A 21,996-nucleotide genomic window follows, 5' to 3' on the forward strand; every position below is an offset into this window, starting at 1 on the left:
CTAAGGTGTTTTAATCTGCTGCTGTAAATAGTCCCCAACAAACGCAGGAATATTAAAATTTTTGAGGAAGGCTTGCTAAAAATTACAGTACCGTGATGAAGATGGAAAAGGAGATGGACTAGCACACTGTCAGCTTCTTTACATGAGATTTGTAGACAACATGAAAAACTTAGGATAAGGTCAGTGTCAACCTTTAGCTTCTAATCAGGATTTTCCCCTAAATGACACAGAAAGCTAAAATGAGAAGAGTATAAAATTACAGGCTGAACGAGTGTGATCTGTTGGTGGCTGCCAGTCATTGCAGCCTGATGGTCAGAGTCCCCCCCCCCCCCCCCCCCACACACACACACACGCACACACACAGACTGAAGCTGCACCCCTCATTTGTCTTCTCTGACCTCCTCTCCTGAGTTTTTGTGAAGATGTGCTTCAAGAGAGTAACCTGAATGCTGCTGATCAGGGTCAACTTTTCTATCTCCATCTTTTCTCTTCTCTCTCTTTTTTCTTCTTCTTTTTCACCTAATTTCACCCCCTCTTCCCTTTTGTTTACCCTCTCTCCTCTCCTCATCATTGTCTCTCTGCCTACAACTGTACACTGAAGGCTCTTAGGAGCGTCTTTGTGATCAGTCTAGTATTGTGGACAATGAATCCCCTGTGACTTTAACAGCTGCTCCATCAATATGCACTCAGACAGACACACACCATTACAGACGAAACTGAGAAGTGTGTGTGTGTGTGTGTGTGTGTGTGTGTGTGTGTGTGTGTGTGTGTGTGTGTGTGTGTGTGTGTGTGTGTGTGTGTGTGTGTGTGTATTGTGGGTTCCATTAGTCTGAACTTTTACTGTTGAAATGAATGCTGCCTGATTTGTGGGTATGATTTTCGGTATTTGAAGTGATGGTTGTAGTGTGTGTGTGTGTGTGTGTATGTTTGTCATTCATGTGTTTTTTTTCCTCAATCCTGCGATCACTCATGTAGACGAGCTGTCCCAATAGGCCTGGATCCGTAATTGGCCAATTTACTCTGTTTCTATCAGATTTGCGATTTATATTTACATATATATGTGTGTGTTTTTGTGTTTGTGCTTCTTTCTATGTGAGGACCATAAGCATAGACCTAATTGAGTGAGGACATTTTGGCCAGTCCTCACTTTTTCCATTGACTGCTCGAGGGTTCAGACCTTCCTTTATGGGTTAGTGTTAGCGTTACGGTCAGGTCAGGGTTAGAGTTAGGTTTATGTTAAGGTTAGTGTAATGCTGCGTTCACAGGATCATGCAGGATCATTTGTGTTTGTTAGGGTTCATCTCACGAATAAACACAACCGGTGAGTATTTGCCTGTTCTCCGGAAGAGAGGGCGATGACTGGCTGAAGTCACTACAGTTGCTGCGTTGTACATGTTGTGGATGGAACATCTAATTACGTCTTTGCATTGACTTAGCATGTAATCTCGATGTGCCAAAATATGTGCACCACAAAGCTTAGGCATTTAGGTGTGATGGTTAAGGAACGGCGAGGGAATACATTATGCTAATGAGTTCCCTCACTAAGATAGAAGTACAACAATGTGTGTGTATATGTGCACGTCTGTGTGTGTATTATCATGTATTTCTCATTCATATATCATCTTTCAACAGAGATGATATGATCTGAAAACAAAACTGCCATGTCATGTTCTACGAGTTTTTAATTTCACAAAGAAAAAAAACCAAAAAGCTTTTTGACCCTTGTGCTTCTCTGTCCTCATGCTGCGTTCGGACACTAATAAGATCCCTAAAGCTGAAGAGACCAAAAAATGGAAGGTGTGACCAGACACACATGCTTTTTTATGTCTTGTGTGGATCTCATCAGTTTGTGTTATTATGTTCCCAGTGTCTCTGCGTGTTTTCCCTCATCACTGCTTCATCATACCTCCTAATTTGCTCTGCGTTTGCTTTTGTCTCATCTGTCTGCTTACAAGTGATTCCCGAAACACCCCCATGAACACTTTTCAGATATTTCTCAGGTTTTTCAAAGTACGAAAAATCTATGGCCTTCTGATCTGATTGATTATAAACTGAATGACCTCCAACCGTCAATTGATCCTCTCCGGCCTGCCAGTATCCTGACCCCTGCTGCTGCAGAATGTAAATGCCTGGCCGTCTGTAGCGCCGCAGACAGGGTCTCCGCAGTATTTAGAGGTCATGCATCGGAGCTGCACTATGCTAGCAGACTGCCAGAGGACTGCAGGCTCATTAGAGCTCTAAGCCCGAGGGGCTGCTGAATCAAAACAGTTCTGAGATCATGAAGGGGTGACACACCCTCATTGACGTTCGCTGATGACTCTGCATTTCAGGCTGTTGCATCATCACCTCAGAGTCCATTCGGCATCATAAGCTGTGTTACTCTCTTGTTCCTGTGTTTGTGGCTGAGCTTGCAACTGCATCATTGTGGTGTTAAGTCGATGAAGTTCATTTATATTTTTAACAATGTGCTCCTCCTCTTTTTACACAGGATGATTATATCCCCTACCCGCGGATAGAAGCCGTGAGTCATCTCTCACCCACATGATCACACTCTTCTCATTTGTAACCTTAATCGAGGTGTTTCCAACAATAGATAAAAACATTTAAGGCCTTTTTAAATCATTATGACCTCCTATATATTGTGATTATTAAGCCTTTAGCTATGACTTTGAATGCCTCACAGCTCTTCTATTTTATTTCATTTTGGAATTTTTCTGCCCAAGGTCCTGGAGAAGGGTGGTCCGTACCCCCAGGTAATCCTGCCACAGTTTGGGGGTTACTGGATCGAGGATGTGGAGGCACAAGCAGGGACCCCCTCCTCCTCGGAGTCTAGTTTCTGTGAGGAGGAGGACAGAGAAGATGGCATGAGCCCTGGTGGGGGGCATAGTTACCGCCTGGAGTGTAACAGCACAGCTCGTGCCTACCGCAAACACTTCTTAGGCCAGGTTAGTGTGTGTCTATCACTGTCACTTTCATCGTGTGTTAACTAAAAACGCTGTCTCACGTCACCTTTTGTACTTTTCTTATACGTCCAGGAACACATGAACTACTACTGCACAGGCAGCAGCATAGGGAACCTCATCATGTCCCTGAAACACGAGGAGGCAGAGGGACAGGAGTTCCTACGCATCATGCTCAGGTACAGGCAGAAGCACACTGCAAGTGATAGCGTCTTAATTTGATGATTGACATTGAATCAAATCATCCTGATGGAAACAGGATTAAACTTTATGCTACTACATCAGACAGACATTCCTGTCAAAGACATACAAAAAATTATATTCATGGTGGCACTAAAGTAAATGTAAGCAGATCGCTTGAGTCAGTAGGAATCATCCTCATGGGATCCTGAATCCCTGCAGGAAGTGGACCAAACTAGTAACCAATAAACCAACAGACTGACATTTCCATCCACAGAGCCACAAAAGCAGGTTAGATACTGGTTATTACTGTTGTGCTCTTTGTCATGATTAACTCTGGACAGAGTTGTGCTGTTTTATTGGACAGCTTTCCTGTCATTACCACAGTTGGTGACATTTTCATGAGCAGGCGACAACAACAGTTAAGTGAAGTTGTTTTTTGTTGAGCTATTGTGAACACTGCAGGGGACTGTAACCAGGTAGTGGCTGATCTCCTCTTTCACAGTTGACAGTGAGAATGTTAGGAATATTGATACATGGTATTAATCAGCCTGCCATTTGCTGTTGCCTTTTGAATGCCTCTGCACTCTACAGTGGCGGGGGATATTATGTTTTCGGGTTATCCGTCCATTTATAAATACGTTCCATTCTTGTCAACACAATATCTGGAGAACACCTTGAGGGAATTTCTTTAAATTTGGTTCAAACGTTCAGTTGGACTCAAGGATGAACTGATTGGATTTTGGTTGCCAAGGTCAAGGTTGGTGTGACCCTGAATCCAATATCTCAGGAAGACCTCTGGCGAATCCTTTCACATTTGGCAGTATGAGTCTGGTATAAAATGTTTGTAGACTGAAACTGCACTGGTTAGAGGAGGAATACAAATAAATTTTTTTTCTCTTTTAATAGAACAAATCTCTGCTTCCTGTTGCAGGTCGAGGACCAAATCAGTCCATGACAGGATCTCTTTAGCAGGCATCAACCAGCTGCCCAGTGTGCCTCAGATTGCCAAGGTAACACAGCAAGTACATACTGTATGTATACATTATAAAGAAGGCAATTTTCCATGGACACACAGCAGCATCAAAACATAAAGGAAACTGTAAGAGCTTGATACATGGAAACTGGCTCACTCTGAACTGAGAGAAGGGAGCTGGAGGTAGGAGGATATCATTTCAGCAACACGCTGATCCTGTACTTTAATCAGTTCCTAGCAGCACTCAAGGGTTTTTTACTAGTCTTTAAACACATAAAACCGTAATCCAACACAAGACACAATAATACAGTTGATCCATGAAGTAGAATGTAATAGAACAAACACACATACTGTAAAAGTTGAACATTCCAGTAAAACAAGACAAACTCAGGCAATGTCTGCCGTAAAGTTTTTTACCATTCAGCTAAATGTGTGTTTTATTTTGAATTGTCTTCCAGTGACACCAATCACACAATTGACCATGTGATTGCTCCCAAAAAGTGAAGCCAAAGAGTCTTTATCGCCCTCTGGTGGCAGGCTGCGGTAAAGGTCACAAACTCTGTCGCCTCCATGTTAGCATATGGGACGAGGACCAAACTAAAAAGTCAAAGTACATGTAAAATAAATCTTTCTCAAAGATGGTTTCTGACAATTTAAGTAGTTCTTTTCACACTGAAATGTTTGGTTTTAATTAGTTACTTGATGCTGTAAAAATGGGGTGAAACGTCATGATTGACAGATGAGACTGACTCGCGATTGGTCGAGTGCATGGACATTGCTACTGTGGCTCCATCCCCCCACTACACTTCACACACTGGCTCCAAATACACCAGATGGCAGCGTTGATATTCAGGATATTTTGGCTTCATTTTTGGATAATGGGAGGATGTTGAGATGCATCGTCCATCTCTATATACAGTCTATGATTATTTAATATTGCTTATTTCCAGAATAGAAACAGTAAAACATGACAATTAAATGAAGAAAAGTACGTGCTTCATTTTTACACTTCAAACAGTAATTAAAGGCAATTATGAGCCCGATGTGAAGACATGTGATTGAATTATCCAGTCATGGATAAAAAGGTATCATTAGGACTTTTAGACAACAACAAATGTATTTTAACCAGTAAATTATCTGAACTCTGTCTCAAGCATTAAATCAATGGCATAAAATAACTCTCGCTTTCTGAATCATATCGTAAGAATATATGTAAGTCTCTTCTTTTTTCTTTCAGCTTCTGTGTGAAGATGCCACAGGGCTGAAGTTCAACCCGGCCCTGTACCCTCGGGTGAGTTTCTAACTAAACCCCCACATTGTGAACAGAAGAGTTTCCTTTTCCTCTCTCAGTGTAATTGAACAGTTTATTTATTAATATCTGCCAGAACTTTATAGTAACCTTCATTAAGACTTGAGCCTGAACTGATGCCATGTTCACTTAAATACATATTTTGAAAAAGAACCTTCATTAACTTTTCCTCCTCTGACTCTAAATCTGAATAATTATCTAAATGTAGCCCCTGTAAGCCCCCTGCCTCTCTAACATCTGCCCCGCCCAGTATGTACATCGTACACTTTCCTACATAGATGCGATGGATCTGTTTTCTCCTCCGGTGAGCCTGGTGGAGCAGTGTGATGGAGCATGCTCTCAGCCTGTGCCTCAGGGTAGGAAAGAAAAAGCCATCTGTGTCTCGGCCGGCAAGAGGCGGCGACGGGATCAGTGCCCTCGCTGGGGGCCGTGACAGTTTGTCACATGTCGTGCTTTTACGTAACAAGGGCCCAATAAACCTGCCCTGGAGATGTTTTAGGGGGGAGGAGGAAAACATGTTTTTCTAAGGACTACAGCAAACAGAAAGCCTGTAACAAGCTGAAGAGATGAGTGACTATAGGGAGTGAGCAGAGAGTATTGTTTTTGTTTATGTGCAGGGATCCCAGTTGATAGTGGCTTTTGACGAACATGAGGTGAACAACACCTTCAAATTTGGAGTCATCTACCAGAAGTTTGGGCAGGTGAGCGATCTTATTGAACGAGTTGTCAGTATATTCCAGTTTATCTCCCGTATACTATCGGATCTTATCGTTATAGTTTCCCCTGTTTTCTGTTCTCTCACCTTTTCTGTGTCCCTTCTCTCAGACGTCAGAGGAAGAGTTGTTTGGGAACAACGAGGAGACGCCAGCGTTCAAGGAGTTACTCAGTATCCTTGGCGACAACATTGATCTTCAGGACTTTAAAGGGTAAGAAAGGAGTGGGATGTGATTGAATGTGAGAAAAGAGGCAGAGCAAAGTGCAATAAATATGAACAAAAAGACGGCAGGATTCGGTGATATAAGAAAATGGAGAGACCCAGAGAAAAGGGTGCACAAGGATGTAAAGAAAGATGCTTTTAGATTCATTGAGGCAGAAAACCTACATCCCAGGAAAAAAGTCTCACACGGTAAATAAATAAATAATCAGACCTCTATTAATTGTCTTGCAGGGTTTTTCTATTCAGTTGTTAAGTTTAAATGGTAAATGGTTAAAAAAAAAAATATATATATATATATAGCGCTTTTCTAGTCTTGATGACTGCTCAAAGCACTTTACAGTACAGTTTTCCATTCACCCATTCATACACACATTCATACAGTGCATCTATGCGCATCACTCACAGACAGTATATTGCACAAGGACAATTTGGCATGTGGAATAGTGGAGACTGGGATCAGACTCCACCCCTCTGGTTAGTGGACGACCTGCTCTACCCCCTGAGCCACAGCCACCTCTCATGACATTTGTGTGTTTTATGCTGCAGTGCTGTTTCCATTACTGTAATTGTCAGATAGTGGAATAGCTTAGTTGGAATAGACAAAGCTTGTCTTTTGCCATTGTATGCTGAGGTTAATTAGCTAGACTTAGCTGGGCAGCACAGAAGCACTTACTATGTGAAGACAGATTTCCAAAAAAGACTGATAGTGAATAAATCCACAGGGTCTCCCATTGTTGTTGGCTTGTTAGGGTGCTTTCAGACATGCACTGAAGACCTGACATTTTCCAGAAATTTTCTAGAGGGGCTGAATGAGAGAACGCAAATGTCTGAGTAAGTGATAGGGAACGTTGAAGAACATGTAAAAAAACTAAAACAGAGGGGCCATACATGTAGAAGATGCAGATGAATATGTCAAGTTGAAAGGACAATGAGATTCAAGAGCTTTAGTCGATAAGGGTCAGTGCTGGTTTCAATGTGCTATAAAAAAAATAAACCACAGCAGAATTTAGACATCATGTCCTGCCTTCATCATGCTCTACCAAGACGCCTACCCTCCTCCTTATGAACGCATATTACCCGGACGATCTCTCTTGTGTGTGTGGACACAAGAGATTAATGTTTTCCAGAGTTCACATTTCAAAAAGGCTTAAGAGAATCTTTAAATTGTAGCTGACATTCTGCTACACCTCAGGTTTTTGTGGCATTTCCACAACATGTAAAGAAACTGACATTTAAAATACATAAAATGAAATGCAATTACTGGAGGCTGGAGACACACAGAGAACATGACACGCGTGTTTTGATGTGCTGACAGGTTTCGCGGTGGGCTGGATGTGTCCCATGGACAGACGGGGTCTGAATCTGTCTTCACCGTCTTCAGACAGAGAGAGATTATGTTCCATGTGTCAACCAAGCTTCCCTTCACCGAGGGAGACGTCCAGCAGGTACGAGACTTTAATGCCGGATTCATTATCGTTACACTGAAGGTGTTATCCATGTAAATGTATTATGTTAATTCTCTTTTATAAATCAATCACTTTTATTTGGTGTGAAGCTGCTAAAATCCTACTATTAAGAAACACTTGTTTATGTGTCATAGAAGACACATTTTGCTCTCGAGCAACGTGCTGACACGCTGATAAATATTTTCTCCTCAGCTCCAGAGGAAAAGGCACATAGGAAATGACATTGTGGCCGCAGTCTTCCAGGAAGAGCCCACACCTTTTGTCCCAGACATGATTGCCTCCAACTTCCTGCATGCGTATGTGGTGGTGCAGGTTGAGAACCCGTGTACAGAGCACACAACATACAAGGTACGAAACAGAAGTGAGGAAATTACAGGATTTCTGCTGCGAGGCGCTGTGTAGTAACTGCGAAAAGTAAAGAGACTTTGACAGTGTGAGTGGTGGAAAAAACAACATGTGGTCAAGTCTTTGTTTCATCTTTCCTGAAGTTAACCAGACTAATACTGTGCGACTTATTTATTTATGTGCACAGGTGTCTGTGACAGCGAGGGAGGACGTGCCTCCTTTTGGACCCCCTCTCCCAAACCCAGCCGTCTTCAAGAAGGTGAGAGGCAGAGTTCAGTCTGTAGATGTGGTCTCACTCGAGTCATGAATCTGATGACTTCAGACTTGGCCATCTCAAAAACGACTTGCTGCTCGACTGTTTATACCTCAGCGCCGGTGACAGCCTGTGGCCGGAGCCATTATGTTTTTGGGTTGCCCATCCCATTCTTGGACTCAAGGATGACATGGTTAGAATTTGGTGGTCAAAGTTCAAGGTCACTGTGACCTCACAAAGTATATTTATATTATTTTGAATGTGATATCTCAAGATCTCAGAATGCCCGAAATTAATTTCATTACATCTGCCACAATTCACTTGGACTCATGGATGACTTAAATAGAATTTGGTGTTCAAAGGTCAAGGTCACTGTGACCTCAAAAAACACTGTGACTAATATCTTAATAACGCCCTGAGGGAATTTCTTCAACGTTTAATAAGTTTTCACTTGGACTCAAAGATGAACTGAATAGATTTCAGTGGTCAAAGGTCACACTGTGACTGGAAGAAACAAAACATAGACGGAAACTGGTTGATGGAGGCATACAACCATAGAGCGTTATTTCTATTTTACTTCAACACCATTGACTTCACTTGGACTTACATCCTGGGCCTGGTGCACTCTCCAAGCCCTGAGTGTCCATCAGCAGCCAATCACACTGTTCAAGAGGACGTTCTCTTGGATTAACGTGTAGACCATGTGTTCAAGAACTGGTTTGCAACTGGTTCATCTCAGAAATTACAAATGAGAGTAATTGGATCCTGCAAATAATATACCGATACACAATGAATATAGCAAAGCTGTATCTATACTTGTAACTGAAGTACTTTACAAAGAAATATTCTGAGATGCTTGTACACTGGAGTATTTCCATTTTCTTCGACCTCATACTCTACTACATTTCAGATTGAAAAATTGTGCTTTTTACTACTACTAACTGCTTATTAATAATTAGTAATAAACAGCTGATACTATGTTAGCTAGCAACTGATATTATACATTTATTTAAAATATATATAATGAACTTTCAGATCCAATTCAATGTTTAAGATTGAATTATTTGTTTCAAAAAGAGCAGCAGCCTTTTGGCCCATTTCACAAAATAAATGTATAAATACTCATTCATCCACTAGAACTTGGAACCTGGGACTTGACCCCTAATTTGATAACCACAGGGCTAAATCTAACTGTATATGAACAAGTTTTCCACTTTGAGCATTCTACAGAACTTTGACTTTGGACAGTCTAATACTTCTAAAACCTACATTTTTACATCTAGTCTGAGAACTTTCTCCATCACTTAACATTACTCATCTAAAGCCAATAAACAATTTGGTACATGTTTGAAAAACCTTTATTTTGACATTCAATTCTATTCAAATAACTTTATTATACTGGGAGCAAAAACAGCTTGTACAAAAAGACATAGACAGACAGGTACAAAGTACAAGATACGATAAGAAGCTAAATGAGGGATAAGCATATAAAAGAATACACATAGATTAGATAACAAAGGTAATGACAATAAAAAAAGTAAAGTGGATGAAGAGATTAGCTACATCAGAAAGAGTGAAATGATTTGGAAGTAAAAATATTACTCCAATACTCAGCAGAGACCTGATCTGCAGCGTATTGGGAGAAAAAGAGGATTTGAGGCAGATGGGAATTTAAATCCACTCCTCTAGTTCACCATCTAACCCTACACCCCCCCTCCCTCTCTCTCTCTCTCTCTCTCTCTCTCTCTCTCTCTCTCTCTCTCTCTCTCTCTCTCTCTCTCTCTCTCTCTTTCCCTCCCTCTCCCTCTTATTCTCTCTCACCAGGGTCCTGAGTTTCGTGACTTCCTGCTGACAAAGCTGATAAATGCTGAAAACGCCTGCTACAAATCCGACAAATTCGCCAAACTAGAGGTGAAGCACACTCACTCGGCCACAACAAACACCACAGCAGCGTGCCGCCAACCGCTGTTCAGCCTCATCCATACTCATCACCATAATCGTCGTCCCAATCAGGCCCCACATGGGTTTCATTTGACCATATGTGTGAATTGATTTCAGGGGCGAACGCGAGCTGCGCTGCTGGACAACCTCCACGATGAGCTGCACAGGCAGAGCCAGGCCACGCTGGGCCTGGGCCAGGCGGGAGAGGAGGACAAGCTGGAGAACGGGGGACATGGGGGTCTGCTGGAGTCCTTCAAGGTGAACATGAACCTGTGCCATACTTGTATAAGTGGCCGTGTTTTATCACCTGTAGCTCAACTCAAGCTGCTTTCAGACATACACTGAACTCCGGAGATCCTTCAGACTTTCTCTGGAGGGTCCGTATGTGTGAACGCAAATATCCGAGTCAGTTGCTGTGGAGATTCTCCAGAGTTTCTCTGACCAGCCCCCTCGTGAAATGAGCCAAATGAGCCAATGTGAGAATACAACAGGAGAAGCTCCAGATGATTCACAGCGAGCAAGTGGACATGTTGATGACTTTTCTGATAAGTTCATCCTCCGGAGTTCATGTCTGAAACCGTTTTAACAGTCACGGCAAGATGATTCAAGGGTTTAAACCACTTGTAGTGTCATCTCTGCTGTTTTTCACTTTCCTCTCTTGAAGATTTTGGTAATATACGAGTGTGTGTGGGCATTTCGGCGTGTGTGTGTGTGTGTGAAATGGTCTGTCTCTCTTTATGAATGTCTCTTTTTCTTTTTTTCTTTCTTTGTCGTCTCACTTTGTTCTCATCCATCACTGTGCCATCAAACTCTTTTGTCGACAAATTAAGAAGGAATCGATGTTAAAAGGCCATTACCACATGTCTTTTTGGTTTGTGTGTGTGTGACTGATTTGACAATTTGATTCTCTTACTCTTCACAGGCATTGTGGACAGCTACTTTGCACTTTCTGCAGTCAGTGCCAGGGGGCGCTGTTCTCCTTGGTCTCATGGCAGTCATTGTGTATTACCTGTCTGCATTATTGTAAATGCAATGGAGGCTTGCCATATGATCAATAAACAATTATTTGGTATTTTGTGTCTCTTCATCAAAGAAAATAAGTACTTTTAATTATGTATCTACAATAGAGAAATAAATTAAAATGATTTGAAAATACATACATATACATTACATATAATAAAATATTAGAATATTATACAACTGTTAAGAAGGTTGACATTAATGAAGTAATTGAATATTAAGTAACTGAAACACTGAGGATTTGTACATCTGTCCATCCATTCCAACACGCTCATCTATTTTCTTTGAGAACAGTGCTCTCTGGTGGAGGCGTTGTGCAACAGCAACTGTCATCCTTATTCCAATTTGTATAAGAAAATGAATTAAAGTTTCCACATCTTCTCTCCTCTCTGTCATTCCACGTATACTTCCCCTTGCCCATGTGCCTCTGTCCCTCATCCACTCTTTCTCTGCTTCCTCTCCCTCCTCCAGAGAGCCATGCGTGTCAGGAGCCACTCCATGGAGACCATGGTGGGGTCTCACCGCCATCGGAGCCCTGGGGTAGGAGGCGGGGTGCCAGCCAGCCTGAGTGGCAGCGGTCTGCCGCAGAGCACCAGCGAATGCACAAAGAGCACATTCACTGTGAGTAAAGGAGGGGAAGAGAGGAAGAGGAGAGGGATGAGGAATATGAAGTACTAGAGAACTATGCCTTTTCTTCAAACACCCGACTAACGTCAATTATATTTCGTTTCCTTGAAGCCTACAGCACATTGAATTACATTGAGATGTCTATTCTCAAATTCTAAATCAGTCTAGAAAGTGTTTTTTATCTTCAGGGATAGGTTCACATTTTTCAACTATGATAACTCTTCCTTCTCCTACTGGCGGAGATTAGATCTCTGAGTGTAGCTTTAATATAAGTGATGGCGGACACACATTTGACAACTTTTCAATTTCTTTTAGGAGCAAAATGTAAAAAAAAAAAACGACGCTTGATTTAGATGGATGAAGCCACATCATAGCTGCAGCTGCATTTTGAATGCAACTTGGCACAGAACAAAGATTTTTTCTGCATCTCTTACATCAGAGTTGTGTTTGGAGGTAATTTGCTCACAGTCTGTGTGGACAGGAGGAATGATCATACCATACATTAACATGTACAGACTGGATCGTCAGTAATGTTTAAAGAGGTACTTCTTTCAGTCCCTGTTCTTCAGTCTGTAACTTGTGATCTTCAGCCTCCCGTGTTGTCAAGCAAGTCTCCACTGAAGAGCCCGGTGAAACGGCGCTCAGGCCTCTTCCCTCGTCTCCACTCCAGCACAGAAACCCCCTCGGACAAACACGCCCGCGGGTCAGTCTGACTATTCGAACATCTTCTCAGTTCCTGCTCAGTATCATGATAACAAGAGAGTGACCAAAGGTGTTCTTCCTGCAGCCCAGAAAGTCTTGATGTTGTTATCGCTTTGACATGTTTCCTGTTTATCTTCAGCGATCAAAAGCCTGCAGAGTTTTGCCCGCTGTCCCAAGAAGTGAGGTCAGAGACGTCATCCAATCCCAGCTCACCTGAGATCTGCCCCAACAAAGAGAGGTGAGGCCAAAGCTTTCTGTTTTTCTCATGGAGACCATCTCAGTCGTCTTTGAAAGTCTCTGGAGGAGGACAGCAAAAGCTAAACTCAGTCAAGTTTCTTTTTCACGTCTGTTTTGAAATGGGCTCGGCACAGACAGTGATATCCAGTAAATCTCATCAATAGAAACCCATGCTTCATCCCTAGTCCTCCTGTCAAAAGCTGTTTTCAGACATGACCTCTGGAGGAGGTCCGCACAATTTAGTCTGGCCTTTCTCCAGAGTTTACCTTTCACACATGAACGACGCAGCAGGAGATTCTCCGCTCAGGCAACACAGAAATCTCTGGAGCGTTTAGGTGAGGGGCGGAGCAGCAGACTGAGGAAACATGTAACACCTGTGTGGACCCTTAAGCTCTCTTGACATCTTCATCCTTGTCTTCTGCATGTGTGGCTCGGCTTTTTCACCCTGAGATCATTTTGATTCTTTTTGTTTTATTTTCCTGTTTGTCGCGTGTTCGAAACATCAACACGCCCACTCACTCGCTGTGAATCCTGCGGAGGATTTCCTGCTGTGTTCTCACATCCACTCATTCGGACATTCTCCTGATTTTTTTACTCGGCGGCTGGCAGGAGAAACTCCGCAGAAAGTCCGGAGCCTCTCACTCTCACATTTGCGTTCTCACACACAGCCCCCTGTCCGGAGATTACCTGGAGTTCATTGCATGTCTCAAAACAGCTAAAGTCTCTCGAGAATTTCATTTTCTGCTTCTCTTCCCTCCACAGGCCGTTCATCAAGCTGAAGGAGTGCAGCGGCGGCAGGCCCAACATATCTCGCTCTTCATCCAGCACCAGCAGCTTCAGCAGCACCACAGGAGAAACAGAGACTCTGGAGGAACTGGACACAGTGAGTTGTTGTGTACATTGTAGTGAGCCGGTCTTTATTGGAGGAAGGACTGAGTGATTGGCTGGAAGCGGAGAGAGTAACACTGGTGACACGTTTTTGTTGAAGTTGTTGGCAGTGTCAGAGCTTTCACAGTTGAAATGGTCTGTAATTAGAGCTGTCTAATAGAGAGTGTTGAATGTCAGCACATTGATTATAATGATTACAGCTCATATCACTCGCTGTGCATCGGATGACGCTGCTTGTCCGCGTGGTTCTATCCTCTGTGAGAAATGCCTCTCCCACGCTCAGCGTTTAACTTTGGATCTGCGTGCACGGACCCACAGTGTGTCGTTAAAGTTGTCAGGCTTATCATTACTGCCGAAGCAGAGGGGGAAATTCGATTACTTAAAAGGAAATGTATTGTATTTTACAAAGACATCAATAATGCATTCTTTCACGATAAAAGCCCTCTTTAAAATTTGATTGATTAAAATGAATATTTCAACATTTTGGGACATATGGTTATTGAGTCTTTGCCGTTGAGAGGAGAAGATTGATGTGACTCTCATCTCGCTTTGTGTGTTCACATGAGTTCCTGAAAATGTATGTGAACGTAACCTCGAGTCGGAACAACAAATTGGATGGTCTGCAAAGCGTTTGGTACTTGAGTTGGCGAGTTGCTGATGTCATCACTTATTTTTTATATAATAATAATAATAATTTTACAATCAGCTGGAAATAGTAGCCTTTAATGGGAATTTCTCAAAGGTTTCACTATTGTCACTTGCAAACTGCATCTCCATCTCTCACAAGCACCTAACTTTTTAGCCAATACCTTTTAGCTTTAGATGATAAATATATGTTTTAAATTATTTATGTGTCCGTCACACATGATCCCTTTTCTTTGCTCCTCGTTATTATGTAAATATTGGAAGGAGACACATTGAGGCAACACATTTTTTCTACATGTTGACTTCAAAGCACTGAAGTCGGAATGACGACTTCACAACAAACCACGTCAAACTTTTTCATGAAACTTCATATTAATCAGGTAGTGAAGTTGTGCCTCTTAATATTTTGGGTTCCATGAGAGAAATATCACAACCGTGGTAACCGTCAAAGCACCAGATGATCAACTTTTCATCTCCTGATGGATCTTGTTAACCAATCGGTGTTCGAAATACACAGTGGCTTTTGGGGGAAAGCTATTTTGCGGTGGCACCACTAAACATGTCACATACACACACATGCAAATGCGTGGCAGCACAATGTGGAGGGCATTGTGAAGAACATCCTGTTTGTGCAGCTCTTCATGGTTGTCCAATCACTTTGTGCCCAAAAATACAGAATAAAAACTTGATGATTTACTGTTCAAATTTACTACTGGTTGTACATCCGGTTGTACATTTTTTTAAAGAAACAAAATCACAATGATACTGTTTCCTCTCAACTTCCACTTGAACTCTCTGAGAGGTCAATGCAGACTCTAGCATAAATATTCACTGAGCCTCTTCAGTTCTTTTCCTCCCCCACCTCTTCCTCTGGGTTAAATCTGTGTTCCCTCTCCCCAGGGTAGTCACCCCTCGACAGCTGCCTCCTCTGCCTTCAGCCCCTCTCTCAGTGTCGACAGCCAGGGATCAGGTACCCCTGTCATCATGTGCCGCAGTCCTACAGGTAAATCTTCAATTTCTCACACAGGCACACAGAGTATCGTTACAAATATGTTTTTTGTTATCTCTGATGAGCACTTACTTCCTTTCCTGTGCATTTCCTTCTTCTGGCTGCTCCAGATGGAAAAAATAAGACGTCACCGAGGTCAAACTTGAAGTTCCGCTTTGACAAAATGAGCCACTCATCTACAGCTGTAAGTCTTTAATTTGAAGTTTGTCAGATTAGCCTATAATATTCTCAATTTATAATATTGTCGTGTGTGTTTCCTGTCATCGAATGTTGCTTTTAAACCGGAACCGGCTGAAACTTGACATATACATGGGCAGCATTAGTGAAGCATGTTGGGATACACTCACTGACCAACTCATGAACATCTCATTATCTGTGGATCATGAAACAGTGGAGCTGCTGTTGACTAATGAGCCCAGATTGATAGATTCCTGCACTCTCCTCTAACTGGCCTCTCTCTTCTCTGTTCTCTCTTTCAGTCCGAGTAGCATCGCGGAACGGAAACAAACAGACTTGCACAACAAAGGGACAACACAGGCTGATGGAGCTGCAAAAATAATAATAATCATTTTCTCGAAAAATTAAGAAATCACCACCACAACCACATAATCACTGTAGATGCCTAAAGCCAAGGATAATATGACAATATTCCCAACTGCAACAATACTGTGAGTGTACAGGGAGGAGGAACAGCTGATTTCTTTTCCACCAAATTTTAGCGGCAGAAATTAGTCGATGTTACAAGTCGCTGCATCTCAGTTGCTATTTGCTCCCATCGTCTTAAAAGTCCCGGCATGGCTGTAATACTGTGAGCGTAGGCTGAGCTCACCTGTGCCTCAGCTACTTCTCAATCATCTTATTTGATAGAAAGATACAGAGATCTGAACGTGAGACGTTATGGCCAAACTGTTACTCTGTATCCAGTGAACTGCTGAGAGGTGGAGAGGACGTCTTCGAGAACTGTCAGACAACAAGATGTTGCTTTTGCCTTTGGCCTCGAATGGTACGTCTGGCATCAGTTCCTCTTTTGCCTAAAATAAAGTACACAGGCACACACACACACACACACACACACACACACACACACACACACACACACACACACACACACACACACACACACACACACACACACACACACAAACACTCAGGCTACATTGTCACTACGTTTTCATGTGAAACTGTATCCTCTCTGCTACGGATAAGTCTGGCGTCCACAGAGTTTTAAAATAGAGGAAACACTGCTGGCCCCGTTTCAGTTTGAAAACTCCCGGACTGCGTTTTAGCTTTGATGGAAATGGGGATGTTTAGAAACCATGACGTAGACACTCACACTTGCCGATTCAGTCTTTTATGTCTTTTCTGATGTAGCCTTCACTGATTCATCAGGCTCCTATCACATGACCCTCTTCTGTAAGACAGAAAATGGCATTAGCCACAGCTACCAGTGTAGAACACAACATGGATCATTAAATGTGTTGCTGACCCTTGCAAACAGCTGTTGTGCAGTTAAATTCTGAATATTGCAATGATACAATTGCTAACATGTGTAGGAGACAACATATCATTCAAGCAATCTAAGACTATTCGGCATGCAAATGCCCCTTGTCCGTGAGTGGCCACATTCATTTTTAATAAGCGTTACGCGCTTTCAGGCATGTTAGGGCCCGATCACACAAAACTGATACAGAGCTAAAACGCTCATGTGGACAGAGATTGTTTTAGTTTGAAAACGTATTGTAAATGTAGCCTCACAGTAGCAAAGCCTTGGAGGTGGCAACACTGGGAGTCTTAATTTTCCTCTGTAGGATCTGAACTTGTTCTTTGCATATAAAAATGCTTTTGTAGGGAACATCTTACATTTAAAACAGAAAAAAGCTTTTCTAACCTTGCTAGCTGCTGCATTGTGTCTACTGCGCTGTAAGCACGACGCCGCTGAAATTGAGTCAATACTATGACGGCATTTCTGTGTGGGTGTGTAAGGTTGACTTGACATCCCTGACCTGAACTGCTTGGTTAGTGGACATGAGCTCACATGAGGTACAATATGAGACACTGCCAACACATTATATGCCATAAGCTTTTGTTTAGCCAAAGCTGCGCCTTACAATCTATCAAAAGCCCTTTTCACCACTGATGCGCTCTCTGTTCTTCCCTCTCTCTCTCTCTCTCTCTCTCTCACCATGTGAGAGGACGAGAATCTTCTGCAACTGGTTACAGCACAGACTTGTGGGTAACCGATCGACGCCCACTTTTGCTGAGAACAGACGTTGCCCTTAACTGCCCTTAAGTCATTTCACCTTCTGATATCTCTCATTGAAGCTTGCTATAGCTCGGTGTACCTGTGTTTATGTTTGGTGTAACTCACGAACAGGAAAGTCTCCGAGGTTTTTAAGGTTTCCCCGGCATGTGCACTGATGATGATGATGATGATGATGATGATGATGATGATGATGATGATGATGAGAAGGAGGATTGACTTGAAAATTATGCTTCAGGTTAAAATTAACCTTTAAAACACTTTTGGCAAAAACATGCTGAATGTGAATTTGGAGCTTTTTTTGTAATTAAAGTTGTATTTTTTGTAAGTTGTCCCTCAGAAGTAAATTGCAAAGTCAAGTTGCAAGCACAACGGGACAATATGTCTCTTTTAATCCTAAACTATACCATAGGATTAGCCTGGAGCTGCACAAACTTGAGCTCGCAAGGCGAAGTGGGAGCGTGTAAATCAAGAAAAAGCTGTGAGAGACTTAGATGTGTTTCCTATGTGACAAAACTTTAGAAGTATATATATAAAGAACCATTCATGTAGCTGAGATAAAAGTTTGTGAAGTTCTATCACATTAAAACACAGAAAGTCATGAAGGCTCAGGTCTCCCAAATTACAAAACCTCTGTAATTCAGGCAAAACGTGCCAGGAAGCTGTTCTCAAGGAAGCTGCACCTTTCAGATGTGACCGGACTGGAAGCTGACGTGATGACTAAATAGACTAATAGACAAAGAATAATTCTCAGTTAGTGTAGACCAGTGATTACCTCGAGTGAAGGAAGCAGGAACAGAAACTGTCTGGTCATTTAGTTTGTAGCAGGTATTGCCTAAATGCCCCTGCAGCCTTTTCTCTGTAAATAGGCTTAATTTATTAAAATATTTTTTTTTGCATCGATGTCATGTAAAAATATAAGTGCAGAGTACGCTAATTAATAAGGTGAAAATGATAAAAGGAAATCTATTAATTTAAAAGATGTCTAAACATGTATGTATATTTGGTTATGTAACGTGCCATTGAGAATTTATTCTAAAATAAAATGTTGTATTTTGTGTCATTTAGGTGTTTTTTTCCTTCTTTTACAATCTCACACAACACTCACAAGCGTACAACTGAATTCAGGGTCTTCTTAACTTGAATATTTAACAAACATGAACACATACTGGACCTGCATTTAATGTTGTTGTGGTCACATTTAAAAACAAATGAAAGTTAAAATTTGTGGACGTTTTTTCTCCCTGCAACATCTTATGGCATTCCTTTCATTTTCACAATAAAAACAGTCACTACATCCACATCCCAGTGTAGTCAGGAGAATCTATTCACTATATTACAAAACTAGAATGGCACTCAATAGAGCGAGTACCTCCGGCAATAAAAGAATAAAGGAAGTGGTCTGAAGGATTTATTTTTAATAACACAGTTTAAGAAAGCGTGGAATTCTTACATCTGCCTCTGATCTGCATGTGCACCAATGGTTTCTTGTCCTTCCCATCTCTGCAACAAGTCTATTGTAAATCAGTTTTGTTAATATAATAATAAATAAATCAACGAACAAACTAAAGTTTCATACATTTTTATTAAGTTATCTGCGTTATTTCTTGAAAAAACAATTTCACAAATGCCTACCTCACAGAGTAAAATCAAGTGAAAAAAACAGTCATGTATCAGCCCATTTAATCTAATCTGTTTGAAAAATTCATGGATTTTTCCTGGGCCCATATACCACTCTTCCACCAAGTTTCACCAAAATCAGTTCAATAGTATTTGCGTAATCCTGCTATTAAAACATGACCTTGTTGGTGGCAGTAACAACAAGTAAACACTGCTGAATCCTCTTATTTTTTCAATCATATTTTGTCCTCTGCTTTAATGATTTTTCACAATATGCAGATTAAAGCAACACTATGCAAATTTGACACTTGAGTACACAGTGGGCTCCAGGGGGCGCTCTCTGGTGGCTCTCTGTTGCCTCAGTAGATCCTTGGAAATGTCTGCATACACCACCTGTAAAGTGATCCATGGAAAAAAGCATCATAAGCAATAATTGAAAGACATATTCAAGCCTCACCAGGGAAAACAAACAATGTTGTGCATCCTGCAAATGTCATATTGTCTTAAAACAGAGTATTAGCTCACCTCATTTTTCGGCTGGGACCTGTGGGGAGCTGTAAAATAGAAAAACATAGACACTAGTGAAGAGACCAGATTCAGTACTTTTTTCTTTTACTGTAACATGCTATGAAAGTGAGAATAGAGATACCACTGTGTGAGTGAGAGCCATGTTTCTGCAGTGGTGGAGGCGGGTGTGGTCGGTCTCTGTACACGGCTACATGTGTGGACCATGTCCTGGGAAGCGGCTGAGGCTTGACCCCTGAACTCAGACAACGAGCTAATCCGAGAATGATGGGAAGACAAAGAGAAGCACTGGCACAGACCAAAATCCTGTGCAACAAGTTCCTCTGAGAGGGGACAGCTGCACGGTGAAAGAAATGAAATGTGCACAAATGGGATTAGATTCATAATGAAACACAGATTCACATTTAACTAATAATATAGGATTCTACATACCTGCTGTGATGTTCACATACATCAGATTTCCCAGATCAGTGTCACCTTGACCCCACATCACCTTGCATCCGTAGGAACCTTCATCTGATTGGCGGACTGTCAGGAAATTCAAAACTAAGCGGGTTTGATTTGTAAAGAGTGTAACATTGGTCAATTGACGTCTTTCTGAGTTTTTGATGCTGCTGAACTTTTCATGTGTAGAATTTTTCCAGATCCAGCTCCCTGTCCAGGTGTCTCCACAGTGCTGGACCACGCAGGACAGAGACAGACTGCCCCCTTCTGGTGTGTAGAGTTTTCCGCGTCTTGCCAGAACAACCTGGCTGCATTCTTCAGCACGGAGACCTTAAGAAGAGGAAGCAACTTGTAGCTCATTGTGACTGATGGTGGACTGGTTAAAATAATTGTGTCATATATCTAACAAACCCAAAGAGTCATGTGTCTATAAGTCATAATATATATATATTGTATATATGTATGTATGTGTATATGAATACGTGTGGCCAAGTATCTATCTAATAATTACACAAACGCCTGTCTGTCTGTCTTTCTGTCCATATGTGGAACGCATATCTCACAAACAGTTCATCTAATCACCTTCACACTCTGCATGCCCATTGTAATATGCCTGGACACAGTGACAGTATAACTGTTTGAGGAATCTCACTAATGCCAAGGAATAATTCTGAAGTAGCTCTGAAGCATGGCAGGTTTAGACTAGCATTGCACTAGTGTGTACTAATACAAGGAATTTGACTCCAGTTTTACTTGAATCTCAGAGTACTTACATAGACATAGACATGTAGATAAGGACAAGGACAACAAAAAACTGAACAAATAAAATGATGCAGTATATTGGAAAGACTACTGATCAACAACATGAAAGTATACACCATGAAAGTATGTACACAAGTCAACTGGTTCTGTATGTTTGAGTCATTCGGTCATAAGTTATAATGAGAATGTGAATATGACTTCAGATCTGTGAGAACTTAATCATGTTACTCACCAGCAGAGAGAAAGCAGAGGCAGCTGATGGCACAGAGGAGATAGTCCTGCATGTCTGACAGTGCCAGAGTTGGTTGAGGCTCCTCACAGATCAGCTGTACACTTCCTCGGCACAGTTTCAGTCTGCATGTTATGTCCGACAGGGAGGCTGTGAAAAAACTGTTGTCTGTAGTCAATCAGCTCATCTCAGTAGTTCTTTCTCTCACTTTACTTTCCCATCCTCAATAATGTGACAGGCTTTCCTTTATCCTGCTGCAGCTCTCGTCCAAATGGAGGGGAAGGAAGGAAGTCAGCCAATAATCCACTCCTCCTTGTCCTTTCACACACACACACACACATTTCTGTGAACAGCAAGTGAAAGCAAACACATCAGGTTGTTTAGGTTGCTGAGGTTTTAACCTGAGGGGGGGGGGGGGGGGTATTACGACATTAGCCGATGTTGTTGTTTTTTACTTTGTACAGCCTCTTCCTCTTCAGCATAATAAAATGATTTTCAACTAAAACAAGCTAACCTTCAAAATAAAATCCATTTACTTTTGAGAAAATATATTTATATTTCTAGCAAATATTGGAATTGACAGATTGTCAGAAAAAAACCCCACAACAGCTCATTGTTAATTGTTGATGCAATTGTTTCTAGATTGACAAACTAGAAGTCA

The 21,996-nt window shown here is 41.7% G+C and overlaps 2 protein-coding genes across 10 annotated transcripts in view; one reads left to right on the forward strand and one right to left on the reverse strand.

The window, feature by feature from the left end:
• The window catches only part of rap1gap2a (RAP1 GTPase activating protein 2a), a 93,268-nt gene extending 76,907 nt beyond the window's left edge, over window positions 1-16,361 (forward strand). For 4 of the 9 annotated variants that reach the window (XM_034603331.1, XM_034603336.1, XM_034603334.1 and 1 more), the window contains 20 exons: window positions 1,765-1,797; window positions 2,489-2,521; window positions 2,724-2,945; window positions 3,036-3,139; window positions 4,075-4,153; window positions 5,354-5,407; window positions 6,043-6,126; window positions 6,251-6,351; window positions 7,678-7,807; window positions 8,021-8,176; window positions 8,361-8,432; window positions 10,251-10,337; window positions 10,485-10,625; window positions 11,859-12,008; window positions 12,605-12,717; window positions 12,856-12,954; window positions 13,716-13,836; window positions 15,387-15,489; window positions 15,597-15,679; window positions 15,975-16,361. In XM_034603331.1, the coding sequence (XP_034459222.1) occupies window positions 1,765-1,797; window positions 2,489-2,521; window positions 2,724-2,945; window positions 3,036-3,139; window positions 4,075-4,153; window positions 5,354-5,407; window positions 6,043-6,126; window positions 6,251-6,351; window positions 7,678-7,807; window positions 8,021-8,176; window positions 8,361-8,432; window positions 10,251-10,337; window positions 10,485-10,625; window positions 11,859-12,008; window positions 12,605-12,717; window positions 12,856-12,954; window positions 13,716-13,836; window positions 15,387-15,489; window positions 15,597-15,679; window positions 15,975-15,983 (1,974 nt within the window). In that variant the 3' untranslated portion in view covers window positions 15,984-16,361. Of the gene's footprint in view, window positions 1-1,764; window positions 1,798-2,488; window positions 2,522-2,723; window positions 2,946-3,035; window positions 3,140-4,074; window positions 4,154-5,353; window positions 5,408-6,042; window positions 6,127-6,250; window positions 6,352-7,677; window positions 7,808-8,020; window positions 8,177-8,360; window positions 8,433-10,250; window positions 10,338-10,484; window positions 10,626-11,289; window positions 11,439-11,858; window positions 12,009-12,604; window positions 12,718-12,855; window positions 12,955-13,715; window positions 13,837-15,386; window positions 15,490-15,596; window positions 15,680-15,974 lie in introns of those variants that run through there. The other 5 variants (XM_034603333.1, XM_034603335.1, XM_034603338.1 and 2 more) reach the window with 3 other exon arrangements.
• A 3,305-nt stretch (window positions 16,362-19,666) lies between these two features.
• On the reverse strand, window positions 19,667-21,625 carry si:dkey-52l18.4. The gene is made up of 5 exons (XM_034604852.1): window positions 21,339-21,625; window positions 20,333-20,674; window positions 20,025-20,237; window positions 19,901-19,929; window positions 19,667-19,768 (listed from the first exon to the last, which is right to left on the reverse strand). Exons 1-5 carry the CDS (start codon window positions 21,388-21,390, stop codon window positions 19,667-19,669), a joined length of 738 nt encoding a protein of 245 aa, XP_034460743.1. The 5' UTR covers window positions 21,391-21,625.
• Window positions 21,626-21,996: the final 371 nt, after the last annotated feature.

The sequence above is a fragment of the Hippoglossus hippoglossus genome, chromosome 13 (genome assembly GCF_009819705.1).
Source record: "Hippoglossus hippoglossus isolate fHipHip1 chromosome 13, fHipHip1.pri, whole genome shotgun sequence".
Taxonomy (NCBI): Eukaryota; Metazoa; Chordata; class Actinopteri; order Pleuronectiformes; family Pleuronectidae; genus Hippoglossus; species Hippoglossus hippoglossus.